Source organism: Macaca thibetana, chromosome 1 (assembly GCF_024542745.1).
Source record: "Macaca thibetana thibetana isolate TM-01 chromosome 1, ASM2454274v1, whole genome shotgun sequence".
Classification (NCBI taxonomy): Eukaryota; Metazoa; Chordata; class Mammalia; order Primates; family Cercopithecidae; genus Macaca; species Macaca thibetana.
In genome coordinates, this window is record NC_065578.1 from 52,091,166 (window position 1) to 52,110,187 (window position 19,022).

General features: G+C 43.8%; 1 protein-coding gene across 3 annotated transcripts in view; it reads left to right on the top strand.

Annotated features, from left to right (window-relative positions):
• The window catches only part of ZYG11A (zyg-11 family member A, cell cycle regulator), a 61,322-nt gene that overhangs the window by 32,018 nt on the left and 10,282 nt on the right, over positions 1–19,022 (top strand). For 2 of the 3 annotated variants that reach the window (XM_050803021.1, XM_050803040.1), the window contains exons 7-11: positions 685–784; positions 873–923; positions 11,577–11,738; positions 11,820–11,864; positions 15,255–15,449. In XM_050803021.1, coding sequence (XP_050658978.1) covers positions 685–784; positions 873–923; positions 11,577–11,738; positions 11,820–11,864; positions 15,255–15,449 — 553 coding nt within the window. The remainder of the gene's footprint in view (positions 1–684; positions 785–872; positions 924–11,576; positions 11,739–11,819; positions 11,865–15,254; positions 15,450–19,022) is intronic. The other variant, XM_050803030.1, reaches the window with a different exon arrangement.

Sequence of the window (19,022 nt, forward strand, 5' to 3'; positions counted from 1 at the left end):
CTGGGCGACAGAGCGAGACTCCATCTCAAAAAAAAAAAAAAAGAAAGAAAGAAAAAAAGAAAAAGAATATTAGTAATTTATTCATTTTGTTATGTAATTATTATTTTAATAGTAATTTACTTTTTAATTATTTAGAAAATCATCATCATCATCCTAGCCATTGCAGAAGGATTTCCCTTGAGGCTTTAGCAGTCTCTCAGATTCACAAGTTTTAAAACATTTATAATAGCTGACATAAAAGAGCAGAGAAATGAGGCACAAGCTAACAAGAGCAAAGCCCCTGATTTGTGAATACAAGATTTAGGCTCAGTCACTTTGTAACTGAGTGATGTTTGCTGCAGCATTTTAGCATTGTCTGCTACTCAGATTACAAATTGCTACCACTCTGGAAATTCTCTTTCTTTTTCAGACCCCTCGTAGTAGAAACTGGATGATAAATACATTTTTTCTTAGATTTGCTCATCTTTGTGTAAATTCTGTGTATTTTGCTCACATTCTTATTTGCATACTCTCCTATCCCCTGCCTGGTCTCTCTGCCAAATGCTCTTGGTTTTCATAGTTGAGGATGTAAAAGTCCAGGACTGTTTTTGTTATGGAATTACTCGGAGAATGCCAAATGATTTCTTCTGTGTAGTTTCACAAACTTTCTATATAGTTGTGAGAAAAATAAATACTGCTTTTCAGGTTTGATGCTGCCAAGTTTGTCATGAGATGGCTCTGTAAGCATGAAAACCCCAAGATGCAAACAATGGCAGTGAGTGTCACCTCTATTCTAGCTCTGCAGGTATGTGATTTCTTAAAGGCAAGATTTCTGTCTCTCTAGTTTTTATACAGGTTCCATAGTTCACTTGAGTCTTTCTGTTTGCTTACAGCTCTCACCTGAGCAAATGGCACAGCTTGAAGAGCTCTTCATGGCAGTTAAGGTAGGTTCCTTATCACGTTCATAACTTTTTTTTTTTTTTTAAAAAGTCAAATTTATGATTGTAGCTTAAAAAAAAATCAAATCATTCCAAAAGGCCTATTAAAGTGAGAAATCTGAAAGACTTTCTCCCCAGAAGAAACTTTCTAATTTTGTAGCTATTTCTTTTGATATATACCTCTACGTATCTTTTTTTTTTTTTTTTTTTTGAGACAGAGTCTCACTCTGTCGCCCAGGCTGGAGTGCAGTGGTGCGATCTCGGCTCACTGCAACCTCTGCCTCCCGGATTCAAGCGATTCTCCTGCCTCACCCTCCTGAGTAGCTGGGATTATAGGCATCCCACACCCGGCTAATTTTTGTATTTTTAGTAGAGATGGGGTTTCACCATGTTGGACAGGCTGGTCTTGAACTCCTGACCTCGTCATCTGCGTGCCGAGGCATCCCAAAATGCAGGGATTACAGGCATGAGCCACCACGCCTGGCCATACCTCCACATTTCTAAATAAAATGCTTATACTGGCCGGGCGCGGTGGCTCAAGCCTGTAATCCCAGCACTTTGGGAGGCCGAGACGGGCGGATCACGAGGTCAGGAGATTGAGACCATCCTGGCTAACACAATGAAACCCCGTCTCCACTAAAAATACAAAAAAATTAGCTGGGCGTGGTGGCGGGCGCCTGTAGTCCCAGCTACTCGGGAGGCTGAGGCAGGAGAATGGCGGGAACCCGGGAGGCGGAGCTTGCAGTGAGCCGAGATCGCGCCACTGCACTCCAGCCTGGGCGACAGAGCGAGACTCCGCCTCAAAAAAAAAAAAAAAAAAAAAAAAATGCTTATACTATAGTTTCTTGATTGAGCAGTTTTAGGTGTTACTGATTTTGCTACTACTACGGTAGGTAAGAACTTAGTTCTCCTACATATCTTTCTACAAATTACTTCCTCCTCAAGTCCCCAACAAATTTATATCACAATTTAAAATAAATCATTAATCAGTATTTATGTTATGATTATGTTAACATCGTTCACTAAAAAATTTATATCATGGCCGGGCGCGGTGGCTCAAGCCTGTAATCCCAGCACTTTGGGAGGCCGAGACGGGCGGATCACAAGGTCAGGAGATCAAGACCATCCTGGCTAACACGGTGAAACCCCATCTCTACTAAAAAATACGAGGGGGGGGGGTCCGGGGGGGGGGGGGCGGGGGGGGGGGGGGGGCGGGGGGGGGGGGGGGGGGGGGGGGGGGGTGGGGGGGGGGGGGGGGGGGGGGGGGGGGGGGGGGGGGGGGGGGGGGGGGGGGGGGGGGGGGCGGGGGGGGGGGGCGTGGGGGGGGGGAAAACTAGCTAGCCGGGCGAGGTGGCGGGCGCCTGTAGTCCCAGCTACACGGGAGGCTGAGGCAGAAGAATGGTGTAAACCCGGGAGGTGGAGCTTGCAGTGAGCTGAGATCCGGCCACTGCACTCCAGCCTGGGCAACAGAGCGAGACTCTGTCTCAAAAAAAAAAAAAAAAAAAAAAAAATTTATATCATTGGGCTGGGCGTGGTGGCTCACGCCTGTATTCCCAGCACTTTGGGAGGCTGAGGCGGGTGGATCACAAGTCAGGAGATCGAGACCATCTTGGACAATGTGGTGAAACCCCCTCTCTACTAAAAATACAAAAATATAAAAATTAGATGGTTGTGGTGGTGCATGCCTGTAATCCCAGCTACGTGGGAGACTGAGGCACGAGAATTGTTTGAACCCAGGAGGTGGAGGTTGCAGTGAGCTGAGATCGCACAGGTGCACTCCAGCCTGGTGACAGAGTAAGACTGTCTCAAAAAAAAAAAAAAAAATCATTGTTTTATTCTGTACTTTTTATTTTTATTTTATTATATGAATTTTTTTCCTCTTGTCGCTCAGGCTAGTGTGCAATGGCACGATCTCGGCCCACTGTAATCTCTGCCTCCTGGGTTCAAGCAATTCTCCTGCCTCAGCCTCCCAAATAGCTGGGATTACAGGCATGTGCCACCATGCCCGGCTAATTTTGTATTTTTTGTAGAGACAGGGTTTCACTATGTTGGTCAGGCTGTTCTTGAACTCCTGACCCTCAGGTGATCCACCCAACTCAGCTTTCCAGAGTGCTGGGTTTACAGGTCTGAGCTGCTGCGCTCAGCCTGTTATATGAATTTTTATCATTAATGTCTCAGCATATTTTTGTACTTTTTTTTTATGGCATTTGAGCCATCTTTTTTTTTTTTTTTTTTTTTTTGAGCTGTGTGGTCTCTTTGTAGCCCACGCTGGAGTGCAGTGGCATGATGATGGCTCACTGCAGCCTCGACTTCCTGGACTCAAGTGATCCTCCCACCTTAGCCTCCCAAGTAGTTGGGGACACAGGTGCATGCCACCAAATGACTGGCATATATATATATATATATATATATTTCTTTTAGTTACTTGTAGAGGTGACGTCTTGCTGTGTTGCCCAGGCTGGTCTTAAATTCCTGGGCTCAAGTGGTTCTCCTATCTTGGCCTTCCAAAGTGCTGGGATTACAGGTTTGAGCCACCGCAACTGGCCTTTTTTTCTTTTTCCTCAAGAGTTATTTATTTATATATTTATTTTTGAGATGGAGTCTCACCCTGTCGCCCAGGCTGGAATGCAGTGGTGCAGTCTCAGCTCGCTGCAACCTCTGCCTCCCGGGTTCAAGCGATTCTCTTGCCTCAGCCTCCTGAGTAGCTGGGATTACAGGAGCGCACCACCATGACTGGCTGATTTTTATATTTTTAGTAGAGACGGGGTTTCACTATGTTGGTCAGGCTGGTCTCCAACTGACCTTGTGATCCGTCCACCTCGGCCTCCCAAAGTGCTGGGATTACAGGAGTGAGCCACCATGCCCAGCCGAATCATTTATGTTTTTTGTAAACTGTCTGTGGCTTTTTTCTACTTTACAGGATTTTTTTATACATTAAGGAAACAAGCCTTTGACTATGATATTGGAATGCATGTATTTTCTCCCATTTTGCTGTTTATTTTTAATTCATTTATGGGATGTTTTATGATGCAATAATTTTTTATTTTCATGTAGTTGAATTCATTCTCTTTTATTGTGCATCTGGGATTGATGGCGCACTGCAAAGTATTTCCCTCTATCATGAAGTATTTAAAAAATTTCTTTGTTTTGTTTTGTTTGAGAGACTTGATCTCATCGTGTGCTGAAGCTGGTGTGTAGTGGCAAGTGGTATGATCATGGTTCATTGCAGCTTTATCCTCCTGGGCTCAAGCGACCCTCTTGAGTAGCTGTGTTGGTAGCCGCCACATTCAGCCTCCTCACGTTTTTAATCCTATGATTTCTGTTCTTTCTTTTTTTCCTTTGGAATTGTTTTGAGATGTTGGGTCAGTTCAAGTTTTCTTCTTTGTGTTTCTACTTGCCTTTGCACTCTTTATGCTACCTTTATCATATTAAATTCCCCTGTATATATCTATGTTTGGACTTTATTCTGTTCCATTAATTTGCATGTCTGTCTACTCACTAACTTTTATCTCTTTTTTTTCTTTTTTCTTTCTTTTTTTTTTTTTTTTTTTTTGAGACGGAGTCCCGCTCTGTCGCCAGGCTGGAAGTGCAGTGGCACCATCTCAGCTCACTGCAACCTCTGCGTCCCTGGTTCAAGTGATTCTCCTGCCTCAGTCTCCTGAGTAGCTGGGATTATAGGCGTGCGCCACCACATCCTGCCAATTTTTGTATTTTTAGTAGAGATGGGGTTTTACCATTTTGGTCAGCCTGGTCACTAACTTTATCAATACTTAAATATTTAAGATCTGTCCTCAGATTTCTTTCAGTTATCCTTATCTATTTGTTTTTTCTGTGCAGACACCAGAATTGGCTTCCTGTTTCTGAGGGGAAAAAACCCATTTTCTTTGGGATTGTATTATAGATTGATGTAGAAAAATTGACATCCTGTAGTTTCTCCTATCTTGGAACAAGAGTGTGTTTATTCAAGTCTTTCATGTCCTCCAGAAGTATGTTCAAGTGTTTGTCATGTTATTATATGCTTCTTACATTTATTCTAAGGGTTTTACTTTTTGCATTGCTGTTACGGGTGGAATCTTGTGCTTATGAATATCTAATATCTAGTGTTAGGTTTATTTTGTTTTGTTAGCTTGTATGTCTGTTTACAATAGAGATGAAATCAATAATAAAAATCAAGAGTGATTTTGGATGTTTTCATTACTGAGATGCTTGAGATGTCAAGAAGGCAGTTTGAATTTTTTTTTGAGACAGAGTCTGCCTCTGTCGCCAAGGCTGAAGTGCAGTGGCCCCATCTTGGCTCACTGTAACCTGCACCTCCTGAGTTCAAGCCATTCTCCTGCCTCAGCCTTCCGAGTAACTGGGATTACAGGTGTGTGCCACCATGCCCGGCTAATATTTTTGTATCTTTAGTAGAGATGAGGTTTCACCATGTTGGCCAGGCTGGTCTCGAACTCCTGACTTCAGGTGATTCACCCGCCTTGGTCTCCCAAAGTGCTGGGATTACAGGCGTGAGCCACTGCACCTGGCCCCGTTTGAATTTTTAGTACAGATGGGGTTTCACCGTGTTGGCCAGGCTGATCTCGAACTCCTGACCTCAGGTGATCCACCCGCCTTGGCCTCTCAAAGTGCTGGGATTTTAAGTGTGAACCTCCACACCCGGCAAGATTTCTCTCAAAATGTTACTGCTCATTGATAATGCACCAGCCACCCAAGAGTTCTGATGGAGATGTACAAGCAAGGAAGTTAATATTTTCCTGCTTGTTATACAGTATCCATTCTGCAGCCCATGGATCAGAGAGTAATTTAGTAATTTATTATTTATTAATTATATTATTTATTTATTATTTAAGAAACATTTTGTGGCCCGGTGTGGTGGCTCACACCTGCAATCCCAGCATTTTGGGAGGCCGAGGCAGGCAGATCATTGTGGTCAGGAGTTTCAGACTGGCCTGGCCAACATGGTGAAACCCCATCTCTATTAAAAATACAAAAAAATTAGCCCGGCATGGTGACACATGCCTGTAATCCTAGCCACTCAGGAGGCTGAGGTGGGAGGATCGCTTGAACCTGGGAAGTGGAGGTTGCAGTGAGCCGAGATTGAGCCACTGTACTTCAGCATGGGTCGTGACAGAGTGAGACTCTGTCTCAAAAAAGAAAAGAAAGAGAAAAGAAACATTTTATAAGGCTAGACCTGCCATAGATAGGGGTTCCCTTGACGAATTTGGACAAAGTAAACTGAAAACCTTTTGAAAGGATTCACCATTCTAGATACCATTAAGAAAATACATAGCGGTAGCTCGTGTCTGTAATTCTAGCACTTTGGGAGGCCAAGGGGAGCAGATTACTTGAGGCCAGGAATTTGAGACCAGCCTGGGCAATATGGCGAAACCCTGTCTCTACAAAATATTAGCCAGGAATGGTGGCATGCGTTTGTACTCTCAGCTACTTAGGAGGCTGAGATGGGAGGATCACTGGAACCCTAGGAGATTGAAGCTGCAGTGAGCGGTGATTGTGCCATTGCACTCCAGCCTGGGTGACAGAGACAAACAAACAAAAAGAGTATTCATGATTCTTGGGAGGAGGTCAAAATATGAACATTACCAGGAGTTCAGAAGTTGGTTGGAACCCTTGTGAATAACTTTGATGGGTCCAATTCTTTAGTGGAAGGAGTAACTGTAGATGCCAAGAGAACTAAAATTATAAATGGATCCTGGAGATGTGACTGAATTGCTGCAATCTAAAACTTTAACACATGAAGAATTGCTTGTTAGGGAAGAGCAAAGACGTACTTTGAGATGGAATCCAGTTCTGGTGAAGATTCTGTGAACATTGTTTGAATGACAACAAAGGACTTTGACTTATTATATAAACCTAGTTGGGGCCGGGCGCGGTGGCTCAAGCCTGTAATCCCAGCACTTTGGGAGGCTGAAACGGGCGGATCATGAGGTCAGGAGATCGAGACCATCCTGGCTAACATGGTGAAACCCCGTCTCTACTACAAAAAAAAAACACAAAAAATTAGCCAGCGAGGTGGCAGGCGCCTGTAGTCCCAGCTACTCGGGAGGCTGAGGCGGGAGAATGGTGTAAACCCGGGAGGTGGAGCTTGCAGTGAGCTGAGATCTGGCCACTGCACTCCAGCCTGGGCGACAGAGCGAGACTCCATCTCAAAAAAAAAAAAAAAAACAAAAAAAACCTAGTTGGATGAGACAGCAGCAGAGTTTGAGAGGATTGACTCCAAATTTGAAAGAAGTTACACGGTGGTTCATGCCTGTAATCCCAGCACTTTGGGAGGCTGAGGAGGGCGGATCACAAGGTCAAGAAATCCAGACCAGCCTGGCCAACATGGTGAAACCCTGTCTCTACTAAAACTACAAAAATTAGCCAGGCGTGGTAGCGTGTGCCTGTAATCCCAGCTGCTCAGGAGGCTGAGGCAGGAGAATCACTTGAACCCAGGAGGCAGAGGTTGCAGTGAGCCGAGATCGTGCCACTGCACTCCATCCTGGGCAACAAGAGCGAAACTTCGTCTCAAAAAAAAAAAAAAAAAAGAGAAGTTCTTTCTTGAAAGGAAGGGTCAATTGATGGGGCAAACATCATTGCTATCTTAAGAAATTGCCAGCAGCCACCACCTTGATCAGTCAGCAGCCATCAACATTGAGGCAAGACCCTCCACCAGCAAAGAGATTACCACTTGCTGAAGGCTCAGGTGATTTAGCATTTTTAATCTATATATATACATATTTTTTAAGGTAGAGTCTGTTACCCAGGCTGGAGTGCAGTGGTGGGGACCCATCTCAACTGCAGCTTCGACCTCCTGGGCTCAAGTGATCTTCCTGCCTCAGCCTCCTGAGTAGGTGGGGCCACCGGTGCATATCACCACACCCAGATAAAATTTTACATTTTTTCTGATAGAGATAGGGTCTAGCCACGTCACTCAGGTTGGTCTCGAGCTCCTGGGCTTAAGCAATTCTCCTGCCACTGCCTCCCAAAGTGCTATGATTAAAGGCGTGAGCTGCTGCGCCCATCCATAAGATATTTTTAAATTAAAGTATCTACATTGGGCTGGGTGTGGTGGCTCATGCTGTAAGCCCAGCACCTTAGGAGGCTGAGGTGGGCGGATCACGTGAAGTCAGGGGTTTGAGACCAGCCTGGCCAACATGGTGAAACCCCATCTCTACTAAAAATACAAAAACTAGTCGGGCGTGGTGGCACGAGCCTGTAATCTCAGCTACTTGGGAGGCTGAGGCAGGAGAATCCCTTGAACCCGGGAAGTGGATATTGAAGTGAGCCGAGATCATGCCACTGTACTCCAGCCTTGGCAACACAGTGAGACGGTCTCAAAAAAAAGGGTATCCACATTGTTTTTTAGACATAGTGCTATTGCATACTTAGCAGACTACATTATAGTGTAAATATAGCTTTTGTAGGCAGTGGGAAAACAAATTTGTGTAACTTGCTATTTGTTATTTTATTGTGGTAGTCTGGAATTGAACCTACAGTCTCTCCTAGATGTGCCTGTTTACTGGGGTGGGGCGGGGGGAGGATGAACCAGAAAAGGAGATTGAGCAGGAGCATCCAAAGTGCATTAGAAGCAAAACCAAGAGAGGGTGTTTTAGAATCCAAGAGGAATGTTTCAGGAAAAATTGGGCCATTATATCAAATACTACTGAGTGGTGGAGTGACATGAGGACAGAGCTGACCATTGGATTTGGTGAGAGGAAGTCATTAGTCAACTTGCTTATTTCAGTGGGGTGGTAGGCCAAAACCTGATTGGAGCAGGATGAAATAGCAAATGGGAGGTGAGAAATGGATGTAACTTTTTGATATAATTTAATGAGAGGGAAAGCAGAGGTGGGGTTAGTCTTTAAAAAGATCGACTACATTAAGACATATTTTGTGCCCACGAGAAGAGTTCTAAAGAGGGAGAAGTTGGTGCCACAAGCAAAATAAAAGGAAATAATTTTGGTGCTGAATCTCTGTATGTGCAGAAATTGGGTTTAGAGTAAAAGTAAAGATGTTGGCTTTAGATTGGAGCAGAAGGGAAGGCAGAGTATATTGATGCAAGTGCAAGTAGGTTGGTAGCTTTTGTTAGGAAGAGTGGGTGTATTTCTCAATGAAAAAGAAGATGAAGAAATCAAATGAGGGGAGTGAGAAGATGGTGATTCAAGTTTGAGGAGAGAGAAGTAGTAGTAGTCTTTGGAGAAAATTCATTAGGAAATAAAGTAGTACTGACAAATACAGTTAAGTGCTCTTTTGAAATTTATGAGCAGATGTTGAAATTGAGACCAGGTGAACTCAGTCTTTTTCAACATTAATATGTTGAATGTTGGGAGGTATGAAGTAACTGATAGTTACGTTTAACTCAGGTAGGAGTTTTGCCATACAATGTTATAGAGGAACATATCCCAGGAACATAAAGTTGCTGGGAGGGGTAACAGGACTAGATAAGGTACAGGTAAAGCGAGCAGGCTAGGCACTTGTCATATGACAACGGATAAGTCTCCTCTGTGTCTTAGATTTTTCATCTGGAAAACGGGTCTCAGTTGAAAAAATGACATCTGTCATAGTAGTAACAGTGCATAGTTATTTTGAGTATCATTAAGCTAAATTGTGTGATCAAGGGCCTGGCCACTGTGATACGCTCAGGGACAGGCTCACTTCCCCGGCTCCTGGTCTTGCTCTCATTCATCTAACTAGCTGCCTAGGTGAGTGCACCCGTCTCATCTGCCACTCTTTTCTTCTCCTCTTGACTTTCACATATTTATTTTTGTGATGAAGTCTCTTGACACATTCTCAACTGATTGGGCAGAATATTTGAGGTGGTCTCATTCTTCTTGAAAATACACATTCTGATTTGTTTGGTGCTTTGTTATATTTTATGTATCTTTTCATCAGCTGGTTAAAGTGAAAATTGTCTTTTTCCTCTTGCATGACAGTCTGATATTGAAAGAGGCTGTAAATACTAGCTTGACTTCTTTCTAGAAATGTTGATCTCAAATGGTACTTTGCAGTCTGTTGAAGTGAACCAGTGGCCTCTTCAAGATGTGAGGTCATGTGATGGAACGCTGTCCTGGTGTTCTAGCCCCACTGACCTGCTCAGTGGCTTAGAGCAGCAGACTTTCCTGCCCCAAACTTTGCCTGGCATGTGCTTCCTCTCCTCTCCCCCGAGCCCCATTCCTGCCTGTCCCCATTTCTTTTTTTTTTTTTTTTTTTTTTTTTGAGATGGAGTCTCGCTCTGTCGCCCAGGCTGGAGTGCAGTGGCCAGATCTCAGCTCACTGCAAGCTCCGCCTCCCGGGTTCCCGCCATTCTCCTGCCTCAGCCTCCCGAGTAGCTGGGACCACAGGCGCCGCCACCTCGCCCGGCTAATTTTTTGTGTTTTTAGTAGAGACGGGGTTTCGCCGTGTTAGCCAGGATGGTCTCGATCTCCTGACCTTGTGATCCGCCCGTCTCGGCCTCCCAAAGTGCTGGGATTACAGGCTTGAGCCACCGCGCCCGGCCCTGTCCCCATTTCTTATTGGGCTGGTTTATCCTCTTTTTCTTTCTTTTTTTTTTTTTTTTTTTTTTGAGGCGGAGTCTCGCTCTGTCGCCCAGGCTGGAGTGCAGTGGCGCGATCTCTGCTCACTGCAAGCTCCGCCTCCCGGGTTCCCGCCATTCTCCTGCCTCAGCCTCCCGAGTAGCTGGGACTACAGGCGCCGCCACCACGCCCGGCTAATTTTTTTGTATTTTTAGTGGAGACGGGGTTTCATTGTGTTAGCCAGGATGGTCTCGATCTCCTGACCTCGTGATCCGCCCATCTCGGCCTCCCAAAGTGCTGGGATTACAGGCTTGAGCCACCGCGCCCGGCCTTATCCTCTTTTTCTTCTGGTCTCAGTTACATATTATTTTTGTATGGAGTCTCCCTTCTCCCACCCTTCCTAAAGCCTAAATTTTAGGCTTTTATGTGTTTCCATCAGATAATTAACCAAAATTTAAAATTCTTTTATTTAATTTTAAAAAGTCAACTTTTTTTTGTCTGACTTCTACCCCCCCAACTTTTTTTTTTTTGAGACGGAGTCTCGCTCTGTCGCCCAGGCTGGAGTGCAGTGGCGGGATCTCGGCTCACTGCAAGCTCTGCCTCCCAGGTTCACGCCATTCTCCTGCCTCAGCCTCCCGTGTAGCTGGGACTACAGGCGCCGCCACCACGCCCGACTAATTTTTTTGTGTTTTTAGTAGAGACGGGGTTTCACAGTGTTAGTCAGGATGGTCTCGATCTCCTGACCTCGTGATCCGCCTGCCTTGGCCTCCCAAAGTGCTGGGATTATAGGCGTGAGCCACCGCGCCTGGCCCACTTTTTTTTTTTTGTACTTGGTTTAAAGAAGGTGTTGACTAAGTGTTCTAAATAAAAATAATGGAATAGCTAATAATGTACTTGATTATGAACTTAATGACCATATACCAAGAACTGGACTAAGTGCTCACTAAACTTAAATTTTTTTCATTTAATCCTCACAAAAACTGTAAAAAGTAGTTGTAATTTATTTTATAGAAAGAAAATAGATCACAAAGCTACTAAGTGGCAGAACTTGGGTTTAGAACCGAGGTTTGATGCATCTTAACATTGCTTTCTTTATACTGCAATTGATTATTCATTACAGCATCTAACTCCCTGTCTCTTTGGTTTTTAGGAACTTCTAGCAATAGTGAAGCAAAAGACTACTAAGAATTTAGATGATGTCACCCTCTTGTTTACTTTGAAAGCACTTTGGAATCTTACAGATGGGTCTCCAGCTGCCTGCAAGCACTTTATTGAAAATCAAGGATTGGAAATCTTCATCCAAGTGTTGGAGGTGGGAAGACAGGATTGAGTTTATATGTAAAGTTCTTTTCTTCATGATAAAGTAACCTGTATATATATATTTTTTTGACAGACGTTTTCAGAGTCAGCAATACAAAGCAAAGTACTTGGTCTTTTGGTAAGGTGAATTGTTTTGAATTAATTTTAATTGCTTGAAAACAAAACCTAACACTTATATAGTACCTACTGTATGCTAGGCACTATTGTAAGCAATTTACATGTATAAACTCATTTATTCTTTACATTAGTCCTACAGAGTAAATACCATTGTGTATCAGTTATCTATTGTTGTAAACAAACTATAGCTTAGTGGCTTAAAACAGTAGCCGTTTAATTTACTTATGAATCTGTGGGTCAGTAGTTTGAGCTCAGCTCAGCTGTAAAGTTCTTCTGGTCTGTCTGGTCTCATGTGGGGTCACTTATGTAACTGCAGTCATCTGGTGGCTTGACTGGGGCTGGAGGGTCTAAGAAGGCCTGACTCTCATGTCTGACAGTTGGGGCTGCTTACCAGCTGGCAGGCTTTTTGTCCACGGGCTTCTCCACGTGGCAGTCTCAGAGGGCAGGCCCCACTATCCAACTGCTTTTTAAACCTCTGCTTATGTCACCTTGCTAATGTTTCATAGGACAACACAGATTATATATTTAAACCCAGATTAAAGGCAGTAAAGTCACATTGCTATGGGGAGTATATACAGGGATAGGAAAGGTTGTGTTATTTTTGTATTCTACCATATACTGTTATCCACGTTTCATAGAGAATCTGTCTCAGAAATGCAGTTTATCCTAATTAGAACTCAAACTCGGCCGGGCACAGTGGCTCATGCCTGTAATCCCAGCACTTTGGGAGGCCGAAGTGGGTGGATCACCTGAGGTCAGGAGTTCAAGACCAGCCTGGCCAACAAGGCAAAACCCTGTCTCTACTAAAAATAAATACAAAAATTAGCTGGGCATGGTAGCACATGCCTGTAATCCCAGCTACTTGGGAGGCTGAGGCAGGAGAATCGCTTGAACCTGGGAGGTAGAGGTTGAGGTGAACCAAGATCGTGCCACTGTACTCCAGCCTGGGCAACAAGAACGAAACTCTGCTCAAACAAAAAAAAAAAAAACACAACTCAGGCAGTCTGGCTCCAGACCCTCTGATACTAATCAGTTTACTATACTGCTTTATCCAGGCAGTCCATTTTTTTAGCAATTTCTTTGTTGATACTTATATACTGCCTCTCAATCAAGGTATTCTACAATTGAGACATTTCTTTGTTTCCTAGAGCTAAAGGTGAAGATTTTTCAATAAGTAATAAAGACATATAGTAAGCACCTTCACTTTGCCATGCCGTGTGCATTGGAAAGACACAGATGCATGAAATATGTCAAGGTGATGTTGCTCATAACTTCGGGAAGGCAGTGTTAGACATGTGTACAAATAGGTGTCTGATTTACAACTGACAAGTGAGTGCTGCAAGAGAGGCACTGAGTCCATTGGGAGCCTTGGTCCTGAACTCATGGAGGGACTGTGCCCTATCTTCATGTATCTCACACATACAGGACTCACAACAAAGTAGATGTGAAAGGCCTCACAGAGAGGAATAAATGATTAATACTGGAAATCTGGAAGGTACGGAAAAGTATAAAGCAGGGACAAAGTCATTTTTGGCTAGGGAAGATTATTTATAATGTAATAAATAAGTGTAATCATTGAGGAACACTGTAAAATGGAATGGTTAGAATTTGGGGAAAAAGTAGGAAGGTGAAAAGGAATGGGAAATAATGCCAGAAAGTTGAATTGATGCCTCATATATCCTAAACAATTCTACATGTCTTACTAGCTGACCTAAAAGATTGTCCACTTTTCTTTTTTTTTTTCTTTTTTGTCTTGCTCTTGTCACCCAGGCTGGAGTGCAATGGTGCGATCTTGGCTCATTGCAACCTCTGCCTCCAGGGTTCAAGTGATTCTCCCACCTCAGCCTCCCGAGTAGCTGGGATTACAGGCATGCACCACTACGCCCGGCTGATTTTTGTATTTTTTCAGTAGAGACAGGGTTTCACTCTGCCTGCCTCGGCCTCCCAAAGTGCTGGAATTACAGGTGTGACCCACCACACCCAGCCCACTTTCTTTCTTTCTTTTTTTTGAGAGATCCAGAATGTGAGGATTTACAAGAAAAATCTTGGGACTCACCTGTGGTGTCCCTGTCAGTTGTGCTAAGAATGTCTTGTTAGGGGGTAACATGGTAGACTTAACACTGAAATCATGCGTTGATGAGGGATATAGCTGGTCTTGGGAAAAACAGGCACGGGGGACATCTCGATATCTGCTTCAATCTTTAGTGTCCTATGTGCCTCAATATAGTCATGTCTAGGGTGTGCTTTCCTGAATGGTTCATCAGAAGCAGCAGTTAACACTAACACAAACTGCTGTGTTTACTTTCACTGTTTCACCTCATTAAACCTTTGGTTTTTCATTTTTATAGACAGATTCTCCCAGTGATTCCAGCCTCCTGAGACTGACATCCCCTACCCTTGAGTGTGGGCAGGACCTGTTTCTTGATTCTAGCCAAGGGAATATGGCAGAGATGATAAGATATCACTCCCATGATTACGTTGCTATATACTTATATATATGTAATCTGTCCTGCTAGCAGGCCCACTGTAGGGACTCTTTCTCTGTGGCCCTGACGGAGCAAACAGTCATGAAGTAAGTGGTTGGAGGAGGGAGGAACCCACAGTTTAAGGAACTTGGGGCAGCTTCTAGGAGCTGAACGTGGCCTCCAGCGAGAAACTGAATCACTCAGTCCTGCAGCCACCGGAAATGAATTCTGCCAGCAGTCTGAGTGAGGCTGGCAGTAAACTCTCCCCGAGTGGAGCCTCCAGGTGAAAATGCAGCCCAGCCAGCACTTTGATTGCAGCCCTGTGAGATCTCAGAGAAGAGGGTCTAGCTAAGTCATGCCGAGACTCCTGCCCCACAGAAACCAGGGAATCATAAATGCGTATTGTTTTACGCCACTAAGTTTGTGGTAATTTGTTACACAGCGTAGAAAATTAGTGTAACATATAAAATAAAGAAAATACTGCCTGACTTTCATTGTTATTATTAAGAGATAACGTAACCTTGAGCAGACCTTCAGTAATGTTAAGTATTTGAGTTAGGCCTTGATTTGTACTCTAGTTCATCCAGTTATTAGCAGTGTGAACGTGACAAGTTTGTCATGCTTAGTGTCACATTTCTTTGTAGTAGTATTTTAAAGATTAAATGAGATAAGATAGATAAAAAGACAATTGTTTATCTAGTACTGTGCCTGGCACTTAGTAAGTACCTATTTAGTGACTGTTGTTAATGATCATCCTCATCAACGGAGTTGGATTGTGGGCTTTAGGCTAGCTTGAGGCGGAGGTGGGTACAGGAGTAAGTGTTCTGGATGTATCTGACCTGAGAAGCAGGAAAGTGAAAAAAGCCAATTCCTGATTCTCCCCTCCCTTCTCGTCTCTGGGGTTCTCTGCTCCATCTGACCTGTAGAACAACATAGCAGAAATCAGAGAGCTCTCTTCCAAGCTGGTGACCGAAGATGCGCTGAAGCATATCAACAGTTTACTCTGTAGCAGGGAAATGGAAGTCAGCTATTTTGCTGCAGGTATCATAGCCCACCTGACATCTGACAGACAGCTTTGGATATCCCGTGACTTCCAGAGGCGTGCTCTTCTCCAAGATCTGGTACAGGAACCACATTCTTCTTTACAAAATCCAGAGTAATCTCTAATTACAGAAAATGTAGTTTTCTAAATAATAATAATATGATTGTAGAAAGTGGGAAAAATAGGCTAGGCGTGGTGGCTCATGCCTGTGATCCCAGCACTTTGGGAGGCCGAGGCAGGCAGATCACAAGGTCAGGAGATGGAGACCATCCTGGCTAACACGGTGAAACCCCATCTCTACTAAAAATACAAAAAATTAGCCGGGCGTGGTGTCAGGCGCCTGTAGTCCCAGCTACTCAGGAGGCTGAGGCAGGAGAATGGCGTGAACCCGGGAGGCGGAGCTTGCAGTGAGCTGAGATCGTGCCACTGCACTCCAGCCTGGGCAACAGAGCGAGACTCCGTCTCAAAAATAAAGTGGGAAAAATATAGAAAAACTTATTACTAACCCATATCTTTCCACCCAAAACTATCTCTGTTAACATTTTGTTGCATATGACTTATTTCAGTCCTCTTTCCCATCAGCTTTTTAAAAAAATTATTTATTTTGTTGTTTTTTTTTTTTTTTTTGAGACAGGGTCTGTCTCCCAGGGTGGAGCTCAGTGGCACAATTCACAGCTCACTGCAGCCTCAACCTCTGAGGCTTAGGCGGTCCTCCCACCTCAATGTCCCAAATAGCTGGGACTACAGGTGTGTGCCACCACAACCAGCTAACTTTTGTATTTTTTGTAGATGGGGTTTTGCCACGTTGGTCAGGCTATTCTCAAACTCCTGAGCTCAAGCGATCTGCCTACCTCGGCCTCCCAAAGTGCTGGGAATACAGGCATGAGCCATCGCGCCTAGCCAACTTCCTTATTTCTAAATAACATATTATGCGCTGTTCTTGACTTTATCGCTTTAGGAATGTATCAATTCATTTTCCCACTTTGGGAAACTGATTCTTTTTCTTACTGTTTCTATGCACAGCCTTTCTAAGTGTGTGCTCAAAGTATAAATCTTCATACATATTCTGTACACTTCACCTACTCAGGATTTTCTTTCCCAGAGCCTTTGCGTTCCTACCATGTGGTCTGCTTGTTTGGTATACCGTATATGGTGAACTGCTGTCATCCTCGGATATTCCTTTACTATCATCCTGGGGGACCCCCTTTGCCTCTCTCGTGTTGGATTCTGTGTTTCCTGGCTTATGTGCCTCCCTGTATCTTGGTTTACTCCCACCTTTTGTTGGATCATATTCTCCAGTAGCTTCCTAAGAAGAGAGTCATGAAAATGAGACCATACCTGTTTAAAAAGGCCTTTATTTTACCCTCACATTTAATTGATCAAATGGCTGGGTATAGAATTCTAGCTTTGAAATATTTTTCCTTCAGAATTTAAAAATGTTTGCTCTATTGTCTTTTACTTGTCAGGATCACTGTTGAGAACTCCTGTGCAATTTTTTTTTAAGCTTTAAGATTTTTGTCCTTTGTCCTCTGTATTCAGAAATCACAATGGCTTGCCTTGTGGGTTTATTTTGATTTTTTTTTAATTTTTTGTTAATTTTTTTTATTTTTTGTGGGTTTATTTTCATATATTGTGTTGGGTACTTATCAGTCAGGAAGCTCATTTTCCTCCCTGGGACATTTCTTTAATCATTTTTTTCTGGAATGTTGGCCTTCCCAGACTCATCTTTTCATATCTATCTCATTTATCTTTTTTGTTCTGAATCCTCTTCTAAAAATATAATATGCTGTTTTTGTTTCATAGGTCCTATATCTATTTTTCTCTTATCTCTTTCAACATAATAATGATAATTTAAAATTTTATTTTATTTTTTTGAGACAGGCTCTGACTCTGTTGTCCAGGTTGGAGTGCAGTGGCGCAATCTCAGCTCACTGCAACCTCTGCCTCCTGGGTTCAAGTGATTCTCCTGCCTCAGCCTCCCAAGTAGCTGGGATTACAGGTGTGGTAATGCATACTTGTAAAAACACAATAATTGTTGTGTTTTTAGTAGAGATGATTTCACCATGTTGGCCAAGCTGGTCTAGAACTGACCTCAAGTGATCCACCTGCCTTGGCCTCCTGAAGTGCTAGGATTACAGGTGTGAGCCACCATGCCCAACCAATTTTTTAAAAAAAAGGTTGTTTCTTTTTTTTGAGATGGAGTCTCGGTCTATTGCCCGGGCTGGAGTGCAGTGGTGTGATCTCAGCTCATTGCATCCTCCACCTCTTGGGTTCAAGTGATCCTCCCACCTCAGCTTCCCAAGGCGCTGGACTACAGCTGCGCCACCACACCTGGCTAACTTTTTAATTTTTAGTAGTGACAAGGTTTCACTATTTTGGCCAGGCTAGTTGCAAACTCCTGACCTCAAGGGATCTGCCCACCTCGGCCTCCAAAAGTGCTGGGATTACACGCAGGAGCCATCATGCCCAGCCTAATTTTTAAGTTTTCCTGTTCCTCCAAGGCTTCTGTTTCCTGCAAGTTGCTTTTTTTTTTTGCTGTTTATTTTGTTCCTTTGTGTTAGAGATTTTCTTAAAGTTATGGTGGTCCTGAGCTGTCCGTGGGGACAGCTATGAGTGGGACTGATTGAAAACTGCAGACAGGTAGAATATGTCTTACTCTGTCGCCCAGGCTGGGGTGCAATGGCACAATCATAGCTCACTGCCACCTCTGCCTCCTGGGTTCAAGGAATCCCTCCGCCTCCCAAATAGCTGGGGTTACAGGTGCCTGCCACCACACCTGGCTAGTTTTTTTATATATATATATATGTATATATATTATAAATATATATGTGTGTGTGTGTGTGTGTGTGTGTGTATGTGTATATATATATTTTTTAGTAGAGATGGGGTTTCACCATTTTAGTCAGGCTTGTCTCAAACTCCTGACTTCAGGTGATCCACCCACCTCAGCCCTCATAGTGCTGGGATTATAGGCATGAGCCACCACACCTGGCCTAGATTTGATCTTTTAATAGGTGTTCCCTGGTGGTAGTGTTTTTAGATCTTTTGTCCTAAACTGGTTGGAACTTACCTAGAGAAGAAACTTCTTTTATGTGCAAATTATAAGCTTGGCTGGGTACGGTGGATCATGCCTGTAGTCCCAGCATGCTGGGAGGCCAAGGCGGGTGGATCACCTGAGGTCAGGAGTTTGAGACCAGCCTGGCCATCATGGTGAAACCCCGTCTCCTCTAAAAATACAAAAAATAGCTGGGCATGTTAGTGCATGCCTATAATCTCAGCTACACGGGAGGCTGAGGCAGAATTGCTTGAACCCGGGAGACCAAGGCATCAGTAAGCAGAGATCATGCCACTGCACTCCAGCCTGGGTGGCAGAGCGAGACTCTGTCCCCAAAATAAATAAATGAATAAATAAAATAAATAATTTTTTGTTTTTGAGACGGAGTCTCACTCTTGTCACCCAGGCTGGAATGCAGTGGCGCAATCTCAGCTCACTGCAACCTCCGGCTCCCGGGTTAAGCGATTCTCTTGCCTCAGCTTCCCAAGTAGCTGGGACTACAGGCACGCACCACCATGCCCAGCTAATTTTGTATTTTCAGTAGAGATGGAGTTTTACCATGTTGGCCAGGCTGGTCTCGAACTCCTGACCTCAGGT